The following is a 24,986-nucleotide window of genomic DNA, read 5'->3' on the forward strand; positions in this document are numbered from 1 at the left end:
TGTAAAAACTGGACTCGTCAGGTAACAAATGTCCATACAGAAATGAATATAATAGTATAGAAAACTACATCTACAATCAACCTAGCATTCTGAGTAAAAGAAAAAAAACATATGTGATCAATCTCAATTAAGATATAAATCTTTCAAGTAATAAACTTCAGTAAATTGAGGATCTTCATTTAAAGGCCACTGTGATGTCTTTAAAACTTTTGATCTGTTATACAACTATAATCTGTATTACTGTATTAGAGAGAGCATGCACACACACACACACGCACGCACTCACACACACATATATATGTGTGTGTGTGTGCGTGCGTGTGTGTGTGTGTGTATGTGTATGTGTATGTATATTCATATAAGCTGCTTTATATGCAATTAATACTTTATTCTGTCAGTGACACAGACAAAGGCAACAAACAATGCAACTCCAGGGCCACAACACATGAATCACAACAGAGGGTTAAAGAAGGAAGAAAATGGATTTTGTTGTTGTTCCTGTGAAAGTATGTATTGAGACCCAGGGTCAATGTTATATCATAACAATAATAACATTAATAGCATTTTCCTTCTCCCTGATAAGAGTTTTTTTGGGGTTTGTGTAATAAATTGCAAAATAAATCTGATAAATAAAAGCTCAAACTGCAGTTGCTCCTTTTTTTCATCCGACTCATTGTGTAGTCTCTGCAAACAGATAACATATTCACATACAGAATGGACACACAAATAATATTTGTCACATCTGTGCTACACCCACATACAGAACCGAGTATTCAGAGTATATACAGCACAAGAGTCTAGTGAAAGGCAAATTACACTAGACATAATCATTAACCACTGAAAGGAAGGTTGGCAAGTGGCTTTTTTTTATTATTATTACAAAACATTCTTACTACAAGAAAAGCCATGTACCCTTGCGGTGTAGCCAAATGTCAAACAGTTGTAGTGAAACCACATATACATTAATAAATGTTTGTTGTTGTTGTTGTTTTTTGTTTTGTTTTGTTTTGTTTTTTGTGGTCATATAAAAAGCTAATTTTAGATGTCATTGATGATTTTGTCACATTTATCTTGTTTCATCTTTACTTGGCCTTTTTACTTCATCTTTCCTCTTTATAGCATTAGGTGGCTCCACTTTGGTGCATTTACAGTGATTAGACAAGTCACTGAACACAAATAAGTTCAGTGTTTTATTTTGTTTGAGGCATATATCTGTGTTGAAAGGGTTTAACAACAGTGACCCCTGGCGGACATTAACAGATTTTTTTAATAGAGGAGTCCGAAAGTTGAAAGGGATATAGCAGAAAAGAGTTGTGCACTCTTATTCTAAGCAGCTCTTCATTGCATCCACTTCACCGTGTCATTAAACTATAGGAGACAAAACAGAGAATAAGACCAGCCATGGAGTAAACTAGTGGTAACACGTTAAGCTAACAATATACGATGGTAACGTAGTACCAGAGCAACATCCGGTTATTACTCCGGAAAGCGGAAAAAGTCGTCGCTTAGCAACTGAGGGACAAAACAATCATTATTGGAGGTCCATGAAATTTTCAAAATATTAGCATTTTACATCGCAGCTTACTCAACAGTGTTTTTCCTGACTCTCTCTCTCTCTCTCTCTCTCTCTCTCTCTCTCTCTCTCTTTCTCTCTCTCTCTCTCTTTGAAATAATTTTATATAATTTTTTTCTTTGTACTGATGAAATGGCCGGCAAAAAGAAAGAGTCGAGCCTTCAGGTTAGTTAGACGCAGCAATATTTCTCTGCTGTTCTCTTTGTTTTGGGCTACTTCTATTAGCTGTAATTATATCTGCTCCTTTTACCCTGATCAGACGTCTGTTACAAACCAGGAACAATGGGAGGAAATGCTCAACACTAAAGGTTTAACAGGTGAGATTTAGAGAGTTGTGGTGTGACATAAACGAGTTTTATTTAGCTAAGCTGATGGGAAGATGGCTCTTTAGACTGTAAAGGTTACAGACCCCTGTTATAGACGAATAGAAAGCTTAATTAATCGTTGTAATTGTTGTAATATATTGTACTTTGCTGCCCCACTGTGTTCACCAGGATAACAGCAGTTATCCAAGTTATCTAAGTGTATCAACCTATCTCTCTTTCTGTTTCTCACTTCTCTTTCATGGACACACATACACTGTTTTGGTCTTTGCAGTTGTAGATGTATACCAACAATGGTGTGGACCCTGTCGAGCTGTGGTTAGTCTTCTACGAAAAATAAAGAATGAACTGAGTGATGACCTTCTACATTTTGCCACAGTAAGCCCTGCGTGAGATAAAATGTAAAGAATTTCAAACTGAAGCCAAAAATTTAACTTGGGCATGTGATGTAGGCCGAGGCAGACAGTGTTGATGCTTTGGAGATGTATCGAGGGAAATGTGAACCCACATTCCTCTTTTATGGGGTAAGTCTAGGTGTGTGTGTGTGTGTGTGGTTGGGTGGGTGTGGGTGCGTGTGCGGTTGTGTCTTTAGACCTAAATTGTGTGTTCATATTTCAATATAAGTAATTAGATATCTCATGTTTTTTAAATTATAATTTCACTTGATATTACACTGTCATTTTCTTGTAGTAATCAATACATGCTACTAAAGTCTAACCAGCTTCTTATTTAGACAACAAATTTACACAAATATGATAAGTTGTACACATAAGCTGTACAAAGACTAAATTTGTAAGCTGACAAAGGTGTATTTTTTCTGTTTTAAGAATTAGCTTTATTTGTGAGCATGTTCCTTACTCACTGGGTTTTTTTCCTAGTCTTTGTTGATTGATCATGTTTGTTGTTGTAAATCAGTGTTGTGTGGCATATTTATTTATTTATATTTAATAGAAAAATGGAAAACATGATTAGGTTTGTGTTAAATGAACAGGGTGGGGACCTGGTGGCTGTGCTACACGGGGCCAATGCTCCTATGCTTCAGAGGATGATTGTGGAGGAGTTGGCCAAAGAGAAGCTGGTTTTGGAACAAGGCGGTGAACGCAAAGTGGTGAGCAGTGAGAAACATAAACATGTATTGCTGCTGAAACAAATTTGTGACTTGTTAAAAGCACAGGTGCTACTAATAACATTAACATTAACAATGATTTTGCTCCAGTTACAGCTTTCCCATTACAGCGACAAACCAGTGCACTACATATAATTGCCGTAGCAATCGAGCAATTACATGCAAATCAGTCATCATTATCTTTACTGTAATGTGCTTTTCCTAATGTCAAGACTTCCCCTGAAGAAAGGCCTAATAGTAAATTAATCAATTAGTTAATCAACAGAAACTAATTTAAGCAACTACTTTGACATTCAATTAACTGTTTAGATGTATTTTGTTTTGAATAATCTAATTTGGCTGGTTTAACGAGGAGCTTCTGAAAGCCACATTTCAAGCAAAAATAACATTTCCTGGTGAAAATGTATTGACTTTTCATTTTTACTGCTTGACCTTATCATGTGTGACAAACTGTTATTGGATTTTGTACTGCTGAATATTGAAGCAGCATGCAGAGGCTGTTTGTAACACTTTTAATGACCAGATAATTAGAGATTTATCAGTAAAGCTAGATGTGCACTAAATGAGAGCATATTGAAAAGGGCATTGAACTTTAGCATCTTTTCAAAGTATTCCACATCTGCCACGTTTTTTTTTCTTTTTTGATGAGTCACATCTCAGTCAGGTTTCATGAAATTTATATGGAAGTTTAGTAAAATATTGCTGACAGACAAACTGCAATGTTTACACACCTCAGTCTTGGCTCTCACCTTTAAGCATTATTTTTTAATCATGTTTTATTGTGCCTGTCAGGTAAAAGATGGTGGTCTGGTGGATAATGAAAATAGAGAAGAGGCTGAACCTCCTCAGCACTCACAAAATGAGGAAAGCATAATTGGTACTGTGAAAGCAACATATAGTCAATCTTTGATTTATATGGCATTATTGCCAGATTTGTTGTTACCATCGTTTTTTATTGGTGAAGCTTTTGCATATTTCTAATAGTACTGATCATCACCCTATCTCATCCCTTCTTCTGCAGTTCCTGCCAGTAAATCTTACACAGTTGCCATCATTAAACCAGATGCTGTTGCTCACGGCAAGGCAAACGAGATCATAATGAAGGTACACAAAGACTAACACTGTTCACTTTCTGAGAAGATAAGATTGTCTCAAGCCTTCCAGCTGACATTCAATCATTGTGTTGATATTACTCCCCCGGCTAGGTTCAAGATGCTGGGTTTGAGATCCTCGCACATGAGGAGCGCACACTGACTGAGGCTGAGGCTCGGGATTTTTACCAGCACAAGGCAGCAGAGGTATGGCATAGAGATTAAAGTTAAACACAGACCCATAGTACAGAACAATGGAAAAAAAAAACACATATAGTATAACAAAAATCAGTGTTAGAACTTTGCTTTTAAAAGGCAGTTGCACAGATCAAACTGAGGTAACATGATGATGGTGCAGTTAATGTTTGTGAGACTTTACAGCTGACATATTAATATTTATAGGTGTTGCAGTGCAAAAAATATTTAATTTTTCTAAAGTATCTGAGACTTCCACCTGCATTTTTGCACAGAGCTAATAATAGAGTAGTATAAGCAGCTTTTTTTTTCTTTTTTTTTTTTTTTTCTTAATGTGCTGTAAGTTGTGATACAAAAATTCTCGAGATTAATGCATACATGAAAAAGTGATCAGATAAAGTATTCTGTAAATTGTAAAAATATGCATAACCTTTTTGTCTTGTTTTGTGAAGTTATCTGTAAAGTTCTACTGAATTATCTAGATGCTTTACTGTTTTATAAGAAAGGTTTTCAGATTTGATCTTTTCAGTGCATTAGTATATGTATTTGTTCTTGTCTCCTGTATGTGTTGGTGGTTTTCAGGCTTGCTTTGAAGACTTGGTGCAGTTTATGTCCAGCGGTCCCTCCCATATTCTGGTACTTTCTCACATAGAGGGCTCAGCCAGTGTTATACCAGCATGGCGTGAGTTCATTGGCCCAGCAGACATAGAGGAAGCCAGGCAAGAAAAGCCAGAAAGGTTAGTTGCTGGACGTTATACATATGATCCATTCTGGAAAAGAACTGCAAGGGCATCTATCCCATACTATAAAATGATTGCATTGTCTTTCTAAAAGAAAGCATTTGTTTAAAATGCAGACTTTGATGTCTGCACTGTTGCTTGCAACAGTGGGAAACAATCTCAGTTCAGAGTCTGGAACAGGGAATGAACAGCACATTCTCGCCTGCTTGATCAGACACACCCAAGCATTATGCTTCTCTTTGGTTGAGCACCAGCCGAGCAACCATCTGGTCCTCTCTTCTTCCTCCCTCCCCGGCTTCCTGCAGCTTGCGGGCACTATACGGCACAGAGACACTGTTCAACGCAGTGCATGGTAGTGAGGACAGCGACCAGGCCAGCAGGGAGCTCGCCTTCTTCTTCCCCAACTTTAGGACGGCATCAGTAATGGAACAGGATGGGGAGGAAGAGCGTGTGGAGAGGACACTGGCTCTTATCCGGCCTGACGTTGCCAGGGAGAACAGAGGTGGGGCTCAAGCCAAAAGCACAAGCGCAAGTGCACACGTGTGCAAATACAAATACACTAAATCACTGTCTTTTTTAACATAGTGGAATCTTTGACTTGATTCCTACTTCAAAAGGGTAAAGTGAATGCATTCTGTATTCTTTAAGGCAAAGGTCAAACTTTATGAAGTATAGTAGATTTTGTGCATTGACCGGGGAAATTACAATATGATTATTTATTCAATATCTTTTATCTTGAAGATGAGATCTTGGCCCAGATCCAGAAGTCAGGATTCACAGTTTCCCTCCAAAGAGAGGTGATGTTGTCAGAGGAGCAGGTCAGACAGTTTTATTTCCAACATGTTGATGAAGAATACTTTCCTACTCTGCTAAGAAGCATGATGAGGTAACTTTGACCTGCTCTGTAATTTATCTATGGATCATAGTGCTACTGCAGATGTTTATTGAATATGTCTTGTAATTACAGTGGTCCAGTGCTAGCTTTGGCTCTTGCCAGAACAGGGGCTGTCCATCACTGGAAGAACATTCTTGGTCCTCCGGATATTGATAAAGCCAAAGAGACTCCTGATTGGTGAGTGATGAGTCCGCCTCATTCGGCAGCTGAAAGGAGAGCTCAGGGTCACAGGTATAACTAGCAGAAGATAGGCCGTGGACCTTTCACTGCTAATCTTTGTGACAGCTTGTTAGCTTTGTCAGATTTAGACCTTTCTGTTTCACCTTCACCAAGTTTGGATAAAGTTTTGATTTTTTTTTTCAATCACCAAAGAAAAAAAAAAAGACAAAAAAGAAGTAGAAATTATCAGCTAGCAGAATGGCAATCGAGATCCCTGAAATTGCACCTTTCATCCTCAAAACTTCTGGAAACCATTAAATAATTACTACTAAATACAAAGGTGGCCTAATAGTTTAATCACTCTTGTAATACAGGCTTCTGTTTGCTTCTTATTTAGTTTGAGGGCCCAGTTTGCTGTGGAGAATGAGCCCATCAACCAGCTGCATGGCAGCGCGAGCCCTGAAGAGGCAGAAAGAGAGATCCGTTTCTTCTTCCCTAAAGAGCGCACACTGGCAGTAATCAAACCGGATGTAATGGAGGAAAACAGTGGTGCGGTCTTATAGAACAAAGACATTTTCAAATTTATTTTGTTTTATTTATTTACTTTTTAAAAAAAATATATAGTCATTTTCAGAATTTATTCTCTCAACTTTAACAGAGACGATTTTGGAGGAGATCCGTGGCAGAGGTTTTTCTGTAACCCAGCTGAAGGAGATGGTGCTGTCAAGGGAGATGGCTGAGGAGTTTTACAAGGAGCACAGAGAGAAACCTTTCTTCAGCCAGCTGGTGGAATTCATGTGTCGGTTAGTGTCTCCACATTTAGCCACAGGAGCAGGGCAAACTGACAGCAGACATGCCCCTATTCCACTGCGAGTTTTACCTGCACTTCTAACTGTAATTTTTCAATCTTAGACTCAAAACTGCCTCAAGCTAACGGCCTTAAAGTCCATCTCAGTTTCATTCTTTGTTCAAGCACACATCTAGATTGTAGTTATCTTCCACTCCGATTAGCCCCTTCCTTCGGCTGTTATACAACCACTTGGACACTACGTAGAGGAGAGATGGTTGCAGATTGGCACATCAGCCTGAATCTATACATTAATATAAGCTCAGTTTCGCCTTGAGAGTAACAACTTTGTTAACAATAAGTAAAAGGGTATGTTTTAAAAAGTTCTCCTCTTGGAGAGCATCATGACATCAGGAGGTTGGGAAAGAGAATGCTTTAAGACTTTAAACAGTTGTGCTGTCAAGTAAGCCTATGACTGTTCCAAGGATTGACCACAAGAATAGCATTAGCTGCGGAGCCCTGCGGATTCTTACCATGCTGTTTCATGCAAGGCAGGGAAAATATGAGTTCTTTAGCAGGCTGGTTATAAGAGACAAAAAGAAAGAAAACATAAATGAAAAAGTTTAATCCATTGTTGTTATATGAAAAGTGGTTTCTCACATAAACTTATTGTACATGAATCCCAGTTAGTATGATTATTTAATTGACCATAGCTTTGAATGTTTCAACCACAAGGAATTGTGGCGCAGCGTTAAGTTCTTATTTTTATAAAGGCAGGCACAGTGTTTATTATCCTAATGGAGGTAAAAAAAAGTGGCACTAACACTCATTTTTACAGGATTTAGAACATTTGAAACCCTCTATATCACTGCAACCACTGTATTATATTTCCACTTTATTATTATTTTGTCTTTTACACACACATCCAATTGTGGTAAATTTCAGGGGGCCCTGTATGATGCTCGTTCTGACTAAGGAAAATGCAGTGGAGGAGTGGAGGGCCATGATGGGCCCTACAGACCCTGAGAAAGCTAAAGAAACATCCCCAAAGTCTTTGAGGGCCCGCTTTGCTGCTGACATCCTCCATAACTCAGTTCACGGCTCCTCCAGTGGACAGCATGCTGAGGAGAAGATCTCTTTTATCTTTGGTGACATCAGTACAGATGCAGAGCCCACCAGTGATGGAGAGACTGACGACACCATTTCAGGTTATCATACGATGGGTTTGACCATTATTTTCTGTCAGCAATATTTAATTTCTGATATATGTTTAAAATATATGTGCATATATATGCATGTCTGGTTTTGAATGAAATTTGTATTTATTATAGCAAAAGCGTAAGACAGTTCTGCAGATGAAAACACAGAAATTTCAAGATTTCCACTATGGAAATATCTAAAAAAAAAAAAAAAAATTAATCTAAAAATACCTAAGAAATATCCAAAAACTTTCATAAACATGAAGGTATGACTTGAGGTGAGAAAGGGAGATTTTGTGGACATACATAGGACTGTATAAAGACAGCCTGTTCAGTAAAGTGTCTTTTTATTTTATAATATTATTAAGAAACAACACTGAACAAGAGAGGGCAAAGTGAGGTCTGAAAGACCCAAAAAAGAATTAATAGAACTGCTAATAAGACAGAATGGCTAACCCAAACCCCAAGTAGACTTCTTAATTCCCTCAAGATATTGATTATACTATTGAGTGGTTGTGCACTGCTGTGCAGCTATACCTGCACAGATAAACTTTCAGGGAAAGTCAATGGATTAGAGGAAAGCCTCTCCTGCAGTGTCAACAAAATCACTTCTTAAGTTTGCAATGATTAATTAAATTCAGCTGACTGAAGAAGTTAAAAACAGCATTTTGGCCATATGGTATGTTTGGAGAAATTGATGAAAAGAACAATCATCTGATTGTTGAGCTCTGAAATGGATTTATTATGTTTGCAGTTCTATGAATGAAAAAAATAATTCAGTTCAATACAAGCAAATTCTGCAAGCGAACATCACACTATAAAAAGAAATCTGAAATAAAAAAAGAGTAAAAGTTTTACAGCACAATTATTTCAAACACTTCAGCCATTTCCCATGGCTCTCAGAGCACCTCGACTGAAATGTCTAAAATCTCTGAATAGATCTTTTCAAAAAAGCAGTGAATGCAGGACAGCTCAAAGACCTGAAAGACTTGCAGGAAAAATGGGTCAAAATCCCTTAAAAAAAGAAAGACTCAGCTGGAAACTAAAAGCTCCACATGTAGACAAGCTGTGATACTTGTCAAAGGGTGTGCGAATATATACATTTTGCTTGTTTTTTTTTTTTTGTTTTTTTTTTATAGCTAAAGATGATCATGCAAATGCAATCATACTTAAAATATAATTTAAAAAAAAAAATACCTTAACAGAAAACAAGTTCTGTTTGCATGCCTCTGAAGTGACATGTCTATACAGATAATATCAAAATATCAACAGATTAGATCAGCACTTATATTCATGTTGTGACGAGCAGCAGCTAGAGTAGCTTCTACAGGCTACAAAGACTAATAAAGTCAAACTTTATTAAATCTGGAGGAAAACTGCAGCATAAATGTGTCTGTGTGACTTAAAAATAGAATCATTCAACTCTTCAACCCTTTTCTGAGTGACTGTAGGCCACTACTGTACAATAAAGCTGTGGTGTTAGTTAACAACAGCAACATTCAAAGGAGCCAACTTTATTTTCCTTTGTTTTACAGACAATCCACATCATTCAAATCCTTACAGTCCAGTAACAGGAAGGAGTGATGACCAAATCACTAACTGAATCAGAAGACTTGGAACGTCAATAATTATGGAAACACGTGCCTCTCATTTTATGAATCATGCAATAAATAAGAAACATAAAGACGTTGATGCCTTTTGTGGATTTTGTTAAAAGGTATTGCATTGATGAAGTACTTGTAGGAAGAAAGTCAAATACTTATACAGCTAGTTTGATGTCTGCCTTGGCATGCACAAGCAGCTGTAAGCTAAACAACTAAAATCAGACTCACATAATCACCAAAAAGCTCAGATGATTAGTCTCTGTTCACAGAATCATCTGATAATTCCTAAAACATTGCGTTATTGTCAAGTGTCTGAGAATGTAAATGGTTAATTTATTACTAAAATGGTTACAATGCGACTTAGGCCCAGCTCCAGTTCCCCTACCTTCCTGTCCTACCTCCTACACACACAAATATACACGTACACAAAACAACTGAAGTATATGTTAATGCAATTCAGTGATGATGGAAGGGCCTACTCCAATAAAGAAACAAAAATGGCGTTAATCTAATTTCTTAATGTAACTTTTTCAAGTCATCTACTAAAATAGTCTTTCAGGGTCTTTTTGCTCGGGCTTTGGCTGACTGTTTTGGTAGTGTTGTGCTGAGCAGGCACATTTTCAGGCGGAGTGTCCTCCCAGTCGTCTGCAGCCTCCATTAAGGTGGCTTCGTCCATGTCATCATCTGCAGAGAAAGATCTCTGAAACATCTCCATGATGCTCTCGTGGTTGGGATCCTGTGCAAATCCAAACCATGATCAGATTCAAGACTGACACAGCAAAACTCATGCAAATCTGTTTTTACATATGTATCCACTGTATGTAAATAAAACTAAAAATGTGACAGAATTACACAAATAGAATTTACCTTTGAGTGGAAGCTTGCGTTCACAGCATTGTCTGAGAGGTTTGACTCAGACAGTCCCACTTTCTCCAGGACATTCATTTTTGCCTGGATCATTGGCCTGGATAATTACATAAATAAATTATTACAATATGGCAGACACAGTTGTATTTAATGTCTCTCACAATATGCATATCAGTCAGCCCACATTCACTCACCCAGTTTTGGTTCAGTGACAGTGAAAAGTGTAAAACTGATTAATTTGAGAGGAAATAGTCTAAATACACATAATGATCCCTGTTGTTCAGTCGTGCATTACTTCCACCTAAATAACACATACCACAGATGATCATCAGCAGTTCCCTTGGCTACCAGGTAGTGAATGTTCACATTACTGGTTTGTCCAATACGATGAACCCTATCCTCTGCCTGAATGAGAACCTACAGAAAAAAAGAGATCATTTTTTCCACTGAACTCAAGTGTTTCCTGTTAATAAGTTACACTGACCCCCTGAAGGTTCAGAGTACTTAAGGAAATGTATCAATAAAATGAAAAGTCATTTAAGCTTATAATTCACATGGTTACCGGCTGAAAAGAAAGCACAATATTTTTGTTGAAATAAAGCTGTGGCAAAGTGCCAAGTCCATGAGTAACAGGTTCTTAGTGTGGTCATAATTTTTTTTTTTTTCCATTTTACACCCCAGTTTTAGAAAGCTTTGTTTTACCTGTCATAATTAACTGGAGGCTTATAGAAGCTGTAGAAGAGACTAACACACTTCAGGTCTGCCCACATATTGGTTTTTTTTTTTCTGGGAAATGTCTCACCTGAATTCTTTGTACCATGGAAGTCTGGTGTAATTTTTAAACATATTAAAGACAACACTTTTTTAGGATGCTACTTTTGGATACTTAAACAAGTGATATTTACATTTTTTATTCTAATAATTAGAATAAAAAGGACATAATTCACATGAAAGTAAGCACACCCCTAGGTGTGTGTGATGTGACAAGAGCTACAGAGCTTTAAAGGGGCAGTAAGTGGAAATTCATCATTTCTAGATTGAAGGAATTTAAAAAATTCAGTTTGGAGACAGAAATTAGTCATGTTTGTACAATATGGGGGGGCTGCTTGGTGAGTGTGTGTGTGCGTGTGTGTGCGACTGTGTGAAAGATTTTAATGACTTTTTATTGGTGGTTCTACTTTGATGTATGTAAAGGCTTGTTTTATTTTAAATATGCATAAATGTTTTTAATCATGTAAAGCACTTTGTGTTGCCTGTGACATGAAAAGTGCTTTATAAATAAAGTTTGATTTGATTTGAAAAACTAGGGGTGTAATTTCATCTAGAGTCACACATGATGTCACACACACAGTCTCTCTGTGTTGATCTCCAGCACCGAGTTCACCAGCCGGTCCAGCAGCGCATTCATGTAAGGTCATGTGAGGTCATGTGAATCGCTGCCTCCTCTCTCCTCTCTGAGCCCTCGGACCTCTCTCCCTCTAAAACACAGCTCATATTTCGAAGCTATATGGCAGCAAGCAGAATGAAACGTTCGCCCGCAGATGACCAGGATCCAACATTACCTCTAAAAAACGGACTGCGGTCACTGGTGGAAAAAGAAAGGCACCTAACCCAGATTAACACTGACCTTATATTTCCAAAGAGGAGAACACTGCAAAAGCTAGAGGCTACATTTAGACTCTGAGCTAGCTCTTCCCCTGGACAGTAACAATATAAACATTATAAATTACTTCGACATGTTCCACAAAATGGTGATATGGTTTTGCTCAGTGTGTTTGCACTTCGCACATTTGTTCTTAGACGAGGTGAGTTGGGGGTGGGGAGAAGTGGTAGAGGGAGATGTGGTGAATGACACTGTTTTGGTCTACAGGCAGTGCACAACAGCAAACCCTGCAGTAAAACACAATTTTTTTTGCCCCTATAAGACCTTAAAAAAATGCAAATGCCCATGAGACTGGCAATGGACTGAAAAAGATCAAATCATTTAAAAATAAATGCCAAAAAATAAAATTATGGATTAGATTTATATAGTGCTTTTAAAGGCAACCAAAGTGTTGTACAGTAAATGGATTATTTAGTCACTCCCCCTTCTACCTGGTGAAGGTAAGCTACATATGTAGCCATAGCTGCCCTGGAGCAGACTAATGGAAACCTGGCCGCCAAACCGCACCAACGTAAACAACCATCGATCATTCACACACATTTTTTACACCAGTGATTTCAACACTGGAGGCAAAGTGCGTGAAGTGTCTTGCCCAAGGACACAATAATATCGATGGGGAGGAAGCAGAATTTGAATCCAGTTATTCCTTCCAGTTATTGAATGACCTGTTCGACCATCTGAGCCATTGCCGCCCCCAAATCTACTCCCAAGTGAGGTAAAATTTAAACAGCTGCTACTTTATCAGAGACATGCCACTCCAGCAAATTCAACCTTCAGGCTGGACCAGTGATGCACAGCAAAGTACCTTTAACTTTCACCACAGCACCTGCAAGTAACTTTTTCTACTGATGGTGATGCAGAGCAAACTTTTTAAATTAGGAAAACACTGCACGCAACCAACCTGTACTGGTTGTGTGCCAGGAAAAATCCTCTGCTGTCCAAATGCTGGCCAGAAAACAAATATACCAGTGGGCAAAATGCAGGCAAGAACTTACTTCTGCAGAAGAGGACAATACTATTCTCTGGGGCTTATATAAGTCGGCTCTCATATTTATGTTTTTTCAAATAACAGATGGAAAAAGCTTCTGTTTCCTGTTACCACTTTCATTTATAGGGACTGTTTTAAAAAGCTTAGAATTTAAGCAACTTTCCATGACTTACCCCGGGATTCCAGAAAAGCTCAGCAAAGATCACCAGGTCTGCAGAGTGCAGGGTGACACCCATATTAGCTGCAGTGATGGACAGTACAGCCACACAGCTCTGGGCGGAGTACTGAAACTTTTCACACAGCTGTTGTCGCTCCGCTGACGGAGTTGCCCCATCAATACGGATAAAGCTGACATTCTGTTGGGAGATATGGCGGCAATTTCCATATTTCAGTCTGAAATTTCTCCCTTAAAGCGACACATTTAAAACAATTATTTTAGACTTGAAGTACTGTAATGATCATATAATGAAACTTATAATAATCTGATCTACTGATACTGGTTGAAAAAGTCTAAAGGCATATTTCTGTCATTGTTTTATCCTCTGCACTTGTTTAAATAGTTTAAGTAAAATGGACATCTTACTTTTTTGACCAGCTCAGTGGTGATATGATCCAGGACTAACTTATGATGGGCAAACACTAGAAACTTCTCTCTCCCACACTCCAGCATGTCTGTGATGTACTCCCTGACAAGAGCAGAGCAACATATAGTACTGTTTCACAGGAGGACGCCGACTTATTCACTCAATGTCAAATCTTTGAGTTTTCTCAAATCAGCCTCAATCACAACATCCTGGCGAAATAAATTGCATCACTTTTGGTTTCAATCTTGGTACCCATCAAACCTAAACTGATTGGACCCACTGATCCCCACCATTAGAGGGTCTGTACTTACATAATGGCTTGTAGCTTGGCTTCAGCTGTGTGGTTATAAAAGACGAGCAGGGCTTGCTTCTCCTCCATTTTCTGAAAGAGAGATAAGGAACAGCATGAGATAAGAACTGACAGCAGATTCTGTTTGATGATTTGATAGGACTGCCATTACTCTGGTGAGCACTGTGATAATGCACAATCATTCTCAGCAACTCACTCCCATCAGAGTCAAATAAGGCTGGACTGCAGTATTAGGAGTTGTATAAACCCAACCTCGTGTGAAGAGAACAAAACCCAGAAATCTGATTTCCTTCAGCTAAACAAAATATTATCTGCTATGCTTTTTTAGTCACAGAGCTTTCATTATGAGCAGAACATACTGCTGTATTTTAGTTACAGTCAATTAGGCCTGGTAATATTTAAACACTGAATATTTTTGCAATGCTTGCTTGTTTTTATGTGGCAATTTACCAAATCATATTCAAGTTGTTATAATAATATAATGAACATGAGCTTAAAATACAGGCAGCTTATATCCTATTACTTATATCCTAAATAGGAACAGGGTTTTACAGCTTCTAAATAGACAGATCTATCTATCTTTTCTCCAGGAGCATAAACGTAAAAGGAAATCAACAGCTTGCTATTGAGGGGAAAAAATGGCACACAGGTGAAGCTTGGGAACATAAAAAAGGCCAGGACATCAAAAAAAAAAAAAAATAAATAAAATAAAAAGGTTGTTTCTATGTAAGGAAAAACCCTTTTACAGCATCTAGCCAAGTGAGGAACAAACTCCAGGGGGTAAACATATCATCATCTTAGAGAGATGACAGCAAACAGGATTCACCATGAAATGCAAAACTATTCATAAGCCTCAAGTATAGAAAGGCCAAACTACAATTAGTCAAAATAACATCTTCAAAATCCAGACCTGATCTTAAACAGCATTCTGTGGACAGTGTACAGCATCATCTGATATGTGACTCGGCATGCACAAGTTCATCTGGAACTGATATACACTAATGCAGCGTTTCTCTATCCTCGTCCTCGGGGACCACTGGCCTGCTTGTTTTAGTTCTGTCCAACTCCAGCACATCTGATTCAGATTCATTTAACTGCTTGTCAAGTTCTTTGCAAGCCTACTAACAAGCTATTCATTTGAGTCAAGTGTGTTAAAGATGGACACCTCTAAAACATGCAGGGCAGTGGTCCCTGAGGACCAGGATTGAGAAACCCTGCACTAATGGTACTGCAGAAGCAGCCTAAAGAATTCTGAAGCATACAGGAATACAGGAGGTCCACTATTATTTTTATCTTTTAAATAACCAGTGCATAAGCCAGCTAGAAATGACTATGATCTATTATGTGGTAACATGTAAACGGTGCCAGTCAGCCATCTGCTCAGATTCAGCCAAATGTAGCAAAGGCAACAACACTGTGGAAGTGATCCGAGTTTCTGAAGGAAAAGGAGGAGGAATATTCTGCAGCTGGCTGAACGGATCACCTGGTCTCAACCATGCATTTTACTGGCTGGAGACAAAATTAAAAGCAAAAGAGCCACAAACTACAACAGAAGACAGTAAAGAGCTATCAAAGCAACCCAAAGGAAGAAATCTGCTCTGTGGAAACCCAACTTCACTACATTGTAGATAATGAAATGGCTACAAATGTCCAAGAATATCTAGAGAAACTGAATGTAGAATGGGTGATGTAACTCAAACCTACAGCACTGATGTTTGACAGATGCTGTTTTATCATTATTATATTTTTGTTCAATCAAAAAGAAATATAAATCCACGAGTATTAGGAAATTTATCTGTCACATGGAGTTCCAATCCCAAATCTTAGCATCTTAATAATACAATTAACAAGGGTATAGTTACCATATTTTTCTTTTTTTTAACTGCATCTGGAGTGTTTGACATTTAACTTTTAATCTAAATTGTAAGCCATCTAAAAAAATCATTTGCCATTTTCAGCACTTATTCATTTTTAAAAATTAAAAAGACCCCCCCTCCCCCCCGTCTTGTTTCAATCTTTCAGTGCAAATGCTACAGTTTTCTATTATTCATGCAAGTCCTGCTGCATCAGTAATACACTGGCTTAATCTCTGGGTTATTGTACTTCTTGTAATTTGACTTTAAGGATGTTGTGAGGAATACACTGTGAGGTGATTCAGGAGGATTTTTTTAAATAGCTCAAGGGAAAATGTAAATGTCTGGGGGTAAAAAGGGCTATGGGTAATAGGCATGACTTACACTGCGATGATTCTTGGTCAACTCCTTTGCTGCAGCTGACAGAGCAGCTTTCATGCGTGCGTTGATCCCGTCTATGGTCAAAGTTACCACTTTGCGTTGCTTAGCAGGAAGTTGGGAAAGGACGTCAGATTTGAGGCGACGCAACATCAAACATTCCTCCAACAACAGCTTTAACTCTCTAAGATTTGACGAGCCCGAGTAGTCCCAGCCCCAAGTTTTCTGTAGGTGAAAGAGCAGGATGATAGTGGGATGAAACATAACACTTATCAATTCATCATATTGTTTCCACCTACTGGAGGTAAGTGGCACTAATATTGTCAACCTATAACAACTCAGTCTGACGGCAGGGAGAGGCTGCTGTGTGCACAATGAATACCATCGTCTTGCCAAAGAGCTCCTATTTGAAAGAGTCCAGTTCTAGGCCTGTTTCTGATCAAACAAGACTATTTTAAGATGTTCTCATTTCAGAGGGGTCAGGGAGTTGATCAGCCTTACAAAACTTCTAGCAACTATATGAAGGACTCGGATTAAAAGGCTGCCTGAGCTTCGTCATCATCAGATGGATAATAATATCACAATCAACATTTATTGTCCGGCAGATCTCCTCCCACAAATGTTTTTTCTTTATGTCGGACAAATCATAAACAGCCAAGGTTAGAAAATGTTTATCTTCCATCTTCCTGGTTAGTAAGCTTCCAATGTGAACAGCAGCCTGAAAAAAGCCACACCAGCACTTTGCTGAAAATGCCAGAGATCTTAACGAAACGCGATTGGATGAGCTGCACAAAAAAGGCAAAGTGCTCTGAAAAAAAACACACTGCATGCAGCACTTTTCACAACAGAACAGCAATAAGAAAGATATAATAATTAAGCATACGCTACACTGATATACACAGGCTTTATAGTGCTTACATTTAACCACATATGTACTTGGTGGCATACCAGTTTGACTTCCCACTCTAATGCACATACTAGACACTGGTGTTAAGCAACTAAAACTATCCAGTGTAATGGAAGCATAAATTCCTGCCAGCTAATTCCACACTTAGAAGTCTGTTCATGTTTTCCAAGGTGTCCTTGTAGCACGGGTATTTACAATTTAATGCCATTAAGCATCACACGTGTTAAGAGAAAAATTCTACAGATGTAAAATACCTCTCTGGCATCACAATAGCGAATCCCAAACTCATGGAAGCGAGGAAAGAGTGTAGGATTAACGGCTAGAATCTGGGTGTAGAGTTCACACGGTCTGGACATTGCAGGGGTCCCAGAAAGAAGAATCACCCTCTTTGCTGCCTAAAGATACCAACAAATACAAAAGAAACAGCAGAATAAAAACTGAATATATTCTGGTTGGTATCTATATGCTGTACACACAAATAAAAGTTTCTATTTTATTACAATTACAGAAAGAAATATAGGTAATTATTATACATAATCTTTAATATGTGCATTATCACCTTCAGCAGAGGCAAGGCTGCTTTGCAACGAGCAGTCTTCATGTTCTTCAGAAAGTGAGACTCATCCTGCACAGAATGACAGAAATGCATTTAGAACATTTCCATGGTAAAGACAAATTAGGAAAAAAAAAGCAAAATAAAAGATATTACTATGAATTTAGGAACCAAAGCCTGACTGTAAATTTTAATAATAGCTCACCATAATGAGAACATTGAAGGAGTTTGCTGAGTACTGCTTGTCCATCCTGCTCAGCAGGTCATAGCTGATGATGTTTACCAAACCAGATCGCAGATTGTCTTTGGCCTTTACCACCACATTGATACTGTCAGGGCTCAGGGAGGGAAGCCAGCGTTGAAAGGCCTACAGGCATGGATGATATTAATATACTGAAACAATGCACCTCATAGTAACTGTAGTGTAGTTGGCCTTGACTTAATTTACTCCCACCACTGGAAATATTTAATAGCAGATTTTGTGACTTACAGCTGGTCGGCTGTTACTAGTCATTGACAGCTCAAGGTGATGATTACTGTGGCCAAAATGTTCCTGAAAACTCATTTGTGCACCATTTAAAATCAGCTTTAAAATCAATAAATTATAGCTCCCAAGCTTCATCACAATAAGCACAAGACCACCAGCACAGATACGAGTCAAGTCTATTAAAGCATCATCCTGAAACTACATTCTTGGATTTCAGCTCCTGATCAGGGAACTGTACTTGATCCTAAATGTTTATTTCGAAAGCAGACCACTGTGGCAGTGGAAACAAAGCAAAGTGAAGCTTCTTAAAAACTGAACTGCAACTTTACATCCGTCTAACAATGTTGCTACAAAATTAAGCAAAGAAGAGAAGTAGCAAACGCCTAAGACACACAGATATACAAGATAAAATTTGACATTGGCACTGAAATCTGAACATTGTGCTGCTATCAGTTCAAAATATCTGAACGTTTAGACAAAGATGCAGAAAAGCCACAAGCCAAATGCTTAAATGCTAAAATAATGATTAGAATATGGTCCCATCTCCCTGAGGGGACATACATGAAACCCTCTAGGTGAGCAGCTAATATCTGAGTGTTTTCACCTCAGCCCAGGTGAACCGTACAGAGGACGGAGCCACCACTAACAATGGCCACTCATTCCTGTAGTACGCTGCTATACAGATGGCTTGCACCGTCTTTCCCAGGCCCATGTCATCAGCCAGGAGGATGCGGCCCCTTTTAGACACTGCAAAACTGCAAACAAGTAAAAATCATTCCATCAAAACTTCTTTTAATTTACAACTTTACATTATAAAAGTGGCACACAAATGGTGATTTGAGAAGTATCCCAGAAGTTGAACTAGGCTGAGATTATTACAAATGACACACCGTCACCTGGTACTGAGTTAGTGGCCAGACTGTGCAGAGAGATCATTACTGGCTGGCTAGAAACACCTACTTGACTCCCTCCCTCTGGAAGGGCATGAGGCTGGAGGTGAGTGTGGGGTCGATGCTGGAGAGGTCTGCCTCAGAGACATCTAAAGACCTGGCTTCAGTCCCATCAAACCTGGCAGAGAAAGCCTGGATTACAGCCCTGGGAAGAGGCTCTACCTCCACTGCTGCTATCCCACTAAGCAGATCCACTGAGTATGGAACACAGCACAGTGAGACAAGATGGCAAGTGTAGCAGAGATAAAAAGCAATACTATGCTAAAATGATTTTACTTACTGAGTCTCTTGTAATCCTCAAGGGAAAAGCTCCACTTTCTTGTGGTCACATCTGTAATGCAAGTAGAAAATAACAAGATTATTATGTCCAAAGTCACGAAAGTAATTACAAAAAGATCAATCAAGAAGTTGCTGTTACCATAGTTTTTTGTTGGCATTTGCTTAAAGGCTGCAATGACGTCAACATGGTAAAGGATGTCAACCTCAAACTTTGTCCGAGACAATAGGATGCACTGCCCCCGCAAAGTGGCTGCAGGTTTCTGCCAGCCATTACACAGTTTCAGCAATGCAGCCAATGCTGCACTGTCACGAGGTCGGCTGGCGGCTGCAGCAACGTCCACCGCCTCCATTCCATCCAAAGGCTTCAAAGACACAGAGGCAATGGTAGCTGCCTCTTCCACTGCAAGATTGTACAAGGGTTTTTACCTATTTATTGTAGATCATTTTAACAGCAAACTGAAGTCAGCCATCGATGCTACACTTAAAACTAAATCAGTAAAAGTTAAAACTAGGATCAAAGAAATAAAAAGGAACTGCAGGAGAGCAAAAAGAAAATGGAGGAAAACTAAATTAACCATTTATTTAAGAGATTTTTCAGGGACAGCATTTACAAAGCAGTAAAACAGGCAAGAACCCTCCATTTTTCAAACCTCATCACACAAAAGAAAAACAATCCTAAATTTCTTTTTTTTTTTTAAACTAATTATTTTTTTAAATAAAGTCCTCCATGACAGTATCAGACACTGCATGTGAGGACTTTGCAGACCACTTCAGAATTAAAACTGATGCTATTAGATCCAGCCTTTTACATCAACAAAACGTTGATTTAACATATCTGAAGCATTGTTCTTGTGTATTTTTTTTAACCTTTATTTAAAAAAGGCAGTCCTATTAAGACGCACAGTCTCATTTACAAGAGCAACCTGTTTATCTAACCTAACATGTATGTCTTTGGACTGTCAGAGGAAGCTGGAGTACCCAGAAAGAACCCACACATACATGAGGAGAACATGCAAACGCCACACAGAAAGACCACTGTTCAAACCCAAATTAAAGCCAGCAACCTGATTAGATTTTATCTTTGTTAAAGCACTTTGGTCACCTGAGGACTGTTAGAAAGGCCTATACAAAAAAAAAGTGTTATTAACAACCTGCCTTTTAGATTCTATTCCCACATTGCTCTTAAAACATTGGGGTTGCGGTGTGCGCCCCAGCTGATCTGTGTGTTCCTATGGTGATGCCCTCCATATACATAACTGTTTATCTCCAGTTATGTTTTAATATTGATGTCTCAGTTAAAGAGACAGAAACTAGAAGTCCGAGTTTATGTTTGTGTAGAGAGGGGTGGGGGTTGTATTTGTGCACTGTGTGGGTGTGAGTGAGATGATGTGTGTGAAAGAGTATGATCAGGTGTGTGTTCTTAAAAGTAGATGTTTTATACTTGAATGTGTGAAGGTGTTTGTTTTTTCTTTAATATATTCAAAATTTGTTTTTATTAAATAAAGCACTTTGAGCTGCTTTTCTATGAAAAGTGTTTTATTAAGTTTGATTTGATTTGAAGAAGGAAAATATCAGAAAAAAGGCCTTTAAATTCAGTTTGCTTAAAAAGAGTAAATGAGTTTCATCTGGTAGCAATGTTTGCAGTGTTTTCTTACTTAGTCGTCTGTAATCCTCTAGACTGAAGTTCCATGTCTTTGTGGCAGGATCTAAGGCAGAGAAAAATATCTTATTATTCCAAACAAGAAATATGTTGAAATTAGCACTTTAAAAAGATATTCTTGATGTGCACAATGTAACAGCCTTAACCCAAATTGAAAGTTTGTGATTGTCTTCTCCAAGATTGCAGTGGTAGCCACTTACCATAGCTCTTAGAGGGGATTGATTTGAAAAGGGCAATAAGCTCTGCATGGTAGCCCACTTCTACTCTGAAACGACTGTCTGTGTGAGACACGCATTTTCCCCTGACAGAGATTGCAGGCTTTTTTGCAGGTGGTGCATTTGAAGTGCTGGTATTTGAAGAAAGCTGTGCTGTAGGAACTTGTGCAGGTTTACTGGCTTGCTTGTAGAAGGAGCTAACTGCACCTCCAGAGCTGCTGGAGGCGAGGTTAGATTTGGCCTCAGCTGACTTGATACTTCCACATAAGACAGGGCTGATCAACTGCTGAGTTGTCTGAGGGAGAAGGCCAGTGACTTTTATCTGCAAATAAACATGAAACAATTGATTACAACAATGTAAAAGATCCCGTCCCTCCACGCATGTAAGCACAGATCTCACCTGTCTAGACGAAGCAGAGTTACTACGATTGTCTTGATCGGGTTTACCAGACTGCTGCTGAACTGGTCGTTGCTCCAAGGAAAAACTCTGTTTAGGGAGCTGTGCTTGCTCTGAAGTGCTACTGAAGCCAGTTAAAGGCTGCTTATTGCTGTTTATAGTTTGTCCAAGTCTTTGGGCTCTTCGCTCTAAAGCCTTACGTCTGTTTTCCTCAATCTTTCGCTGCTGCTCTGCAGTCAGCTGGTAAGACATATTGAGGAACCCTGTTGCTGAGTAATAGCTGAAGCTAACTAAAACAAATTTCTGTTATTATTAATCACAATCTTGGCTAGCCTGAATATATAGTTACCTGTTAACAAGTGACACATGTATACGCACGGGATCCCGAGGTTTACACTTTGCTGGCAAGTTATCTGCACTGCTGTCTTACTCCTGCTAAAGATAGCAGCTAATGTGGCTAGCCAGATCGCCAGCACTCAAGTTTAACAACTAAACATCTTCGGCAGCATCACAGTGGTCTTATATAAAGATGAGCATTCATTTTTAGGCGATTTATGAGATCAATTATGTGATCTAAAGTTGAATTAGTACGAAACTAAATGCGAACTTTTTCGCTAGCTGACAACTCTGAACGGTTCAGTTTCTGCCGCGCAGGATGTGACGTAAGAAAACAAGCCCACGTGCAAGTTCTCTTTTGGAGACTGTTAACTAAGCAGACAGACAGACAGACAGACAGACAGACAGACAGACAGACAGACACAGGGCTGCGACTGAACAATACTGGAAGTGTATATGGGAGAGAGAAGCATCACGTAACACCAGCCGCTGCTGTCGGGCACAATCCTCCTATGTCCAAAACTGTTATTATTCAAGAAATGAATAAAACTGTATGTTTTTTGTATAATTGGACATAATGTCATCAAACTTGGTATTGTGTTTTATATCATATAGCTTTGGTTAAATATTTGTAAAACTACATACAGACATAAAGGGTGACCAATATTACTGATTTATGAAGAAAAAGAAAATCCCACAGTAACCTCCCAAAAAAAGACAGCATTCACACAGCGCCATAACTGGGTGGCTGGAATAGCTTACAGGAACATCTGCATTGAGTCACTGGGGAAAATTACAGATCTAAAATCTTGTATTTCCAGATCCAGACTGATAAACTGGCAGTGGCTAATCAACCGGATATTGTGATGGTCAACAACAGGGGTGTCCAGCTCCGGTCCTCAAGGGCCACAATCCTGCAGGTTTTTGATGTGTCCCGGCTCCAAAACCACCTGACTCAAATTGGTGAGTCATTGTGCAAAACTTAATAGGCTGTTGGATCTATTTAATTTGAGTCCGGTATGTTGAAGCAGGAAACATTGGAAAATCTGCAGGACAGCAGCGCTCGAGGACCAACTTTGGACACCACTGGTCAACAAGATGTAGAAGTAGGGATAGATGTAGCAATCCTGAACAATGACAAAATCAAGAAGAAGGAACACGAGTAGCTGGAAAAATACCAAGGGCTGAAGGAAGGAGTTGAAAAGATGTTGGGAGTCAAGGCAACACTGGTTCCAGGCAATAAGTTTTATGTATAGATGGAATGGTATATTGGTGAAAGCAAAACAAACTTTCAGGTAAAGTAGGACTGTCTGAAATATATTTTGAGAAGATGAAGATATCAAGTAACAGTCCTGAACATTTATTTAATTGCTGGTTTCTTTGAGTAGACATAAGTATAATCCTGGTTCATGGCTGATGTTTTTTCTAGAAACTCAAAATGATCAGCTGCCATGGTTGGATTGTTTTCACTATCTGTTTAATCAGGCTCTCCTTTGCACCTGAGATATGATGAAAGAGCTATCATTGGCAATTTCCTGCCAGAATAGAAAACCAGCAGGAGTGAGAGCGTAGCATGTCACATTAATTTTGGCAATTCATTTAATATTCACCCCATGGCCACTAGCTTGATCGCAGTCTTATGTGAATTCTGATGAATAAAAGGACACACTTCTGCTGGCTGACACAGTACCACCACAGGTGTGTTCATTTCATCGATTCAGTCAAATAACACAGGTGCCCTGACTAGTCCGGTAATTGCTTTCCCTCTGTGTCTATCTTTTCTTCAGCTCTCTCTAAAGTGTTCAGTATTGTTTCTGTAAATTAACCAAGCACCTTTACCAAACAGTATTTCAGTTTCAATACTGATGAGGGGATTATTATATACTTAGGATTAGACACAGTTACCACAACAGCATAAAACAGTAAACATGGCTATACCTTAATTAGCAAAAACAAAACTTCCCATGTGCTCATGCTTTACCAAAACCAAAAATATTATTGATATTTTATCATGTAGTAATTTTCTGTATAGAACTGGAAGTAAGAAATGATGATGGAATGATTAGTTCTGACATTGATTAATTAATAAACTGAACAGATGAGATCAGTTATCAATGAAAATCCTTATAAGTTCCAATGCTTCCTTTTTATGAATTGTAGTAGCAATTCATAAAAATGTTCTCTTCAAGGAATAGTTTGATTAGATAGTTTTGTGTATAGAGCTGTAGCGATTTAAGAGATTCTGCATGTTGAAGTTGGTTTGTCCTACGCTGTCCATTTAGTTTTTGTTGGTTCAGCTATTATTTGCTTTTATTGCTGAATAACAACACACATTGAAAGATTATTCCTTTTCACTTACATTGAAAATGGAAATTGAACGTTTTCAGAGACGAGACTAAAGTTCTCACTGTAGTCTATGATGATAAACGGCAACAATTACTTCCAGCCTATAAAAGAAACTGCACAAAACACAGAGAATACACCTTTTGTTGGAGCAATTTGATTTGGTCAGCTGTTAAGGCTGCGCTATAGATTACATGTATGAGTTTAATTAATATAAAATCTATGTAGGCTTTTGAATTAACTATATTACATTTTTAAGGGGAAATTATCAGTGACTGAACGTTTTAAAGTCTGACTCAGGTCTAAATGTACCTCTAGGCATTCAGCATCTCTCGCTTTGAAAACAGAGCAAAGGCATTGATGTGACCACTGATATCCCTGTTTGTATCGTGAAAAACAACAAATAAACCATGTTTCTGTGTATTTGTCCACAGTTGGAGTGATGAGTTGGCTGCTTGCATCACTGCGCGGTGGTGACGTGTGGCGTCTGGGAGCTGTCCCAGGAATCATGGTGCTGAAGCTGC

General features: G+C 38.6%; 2 protein-coding genes across 3 annotated transcripts; one reads left to right on the plus strand and one right to left on the minus strand.

Annotated features, from left to right (window-relative positions):
* Positions 1 to 1,531: 1,531 nt before the first annotated feature.
* nme9 (NME/NM23 family member 9) lies at positions 1,532 to 24,955 on the plus strand. 2 transcript variants are annotated; one of them, XM_042001795.1, is made up of 16 exons: positions 1,532 to 1,738; positions 1,833 to 1,890; positions 2,171 to 2,274; positions 2,349 to 2,420; positions 2,888 to 3,004; positions 3,815 to 3,899; positions 4,044 to 4,126; positions 4,228 to 4,320; positions 4,891 to 5,045; positions 5,354 to 5,550; positions 5,790 to 5,934; positions 6,016 to 6,120; positions 6,500 to 6,651; positions 6,761 to 6,905; positions 7,835 to 8,097; positions 9,624 to 9,774. In XM_042001795.1, exons 1-16 carry the CDS (start codon positions 1,706 to 1,708, stop codon positions 9,689 to 9,691), a joined length of 1,875 nt encoding a protein of 624 aa, XP_041857729.1. In that variant the 5' UTR covers positions 1,532 to 1,705; the 3' UTR covers positions 9,692 to 9,774. The 2 variants fall into 2 exon arrangements, with proteins under 2 accessions (XP_041857729.1, XP_041857730.1); XM_042001796.1 differs by lacking the exons at positions 7,835 to 8,097; positions 9,624 to 9,774 and adding an exon at positions 24,897 to 24,955.
* On the minus strand, positions 9,275 to 22,446 carry smarcal1 (SWI/SNF related, matrix associated, actin dependent regulator of chromatin, subfamily a-like 1). Its single transcript, XM_042001794.1, has 17 exons — positions 21,787 to 22,446; positions 21,372 to 21,708; positions 21,167 to 21,217; positions 19,651 to 19,911; positions 19,513 to 19,563; positions 19,243 to 19,426; positions 18,887 to 19,037; positions 18,001 to 18,162; positions 17,802 to 17,867; positions 17,497 to 17,637; positions 16,342 to 16,560; positions 14,106 to 14,176; positions 13,794 to 13,896; positions 13,384 to 13,566; positions 10,876 to 10,976; positions 10,560 to 10,656; positions 9,275 to 10,428 (listed from the first exon to the last, which is right to left on the minus strand). The coding sequence occupies exons 1-17, from the start codon at positions 22,033 to 22,035 to the stop codon at positions 10,228 to 10,230; spliced, it is 2,628 nt and encodes an 875-aa protein (XP_041857728.1). The 5' UTR covers positions 22,036 to 22,446; the 3' UTR covers positions 9,275 to 10,227.
* Positions 24,956 to 24,986: the final 31 nt, after the last annotated feature.

Source organism: Melanotaenia boesemani, chromosome 12 (assembly GCF_017639745.1).
Source record: "Melanotaenia boesemani isolate fMelBoe1 chromosome 12, fMelBoe1.pri, whole genome shotgun sequence".
NCBI classification, from domain to species: Eukaryota; Metazoa; Chordata; class Actinopteri; order Atheriniformes; family Melanotaeniidae; genus Melanotaenia; species Melanotaenia boesemani.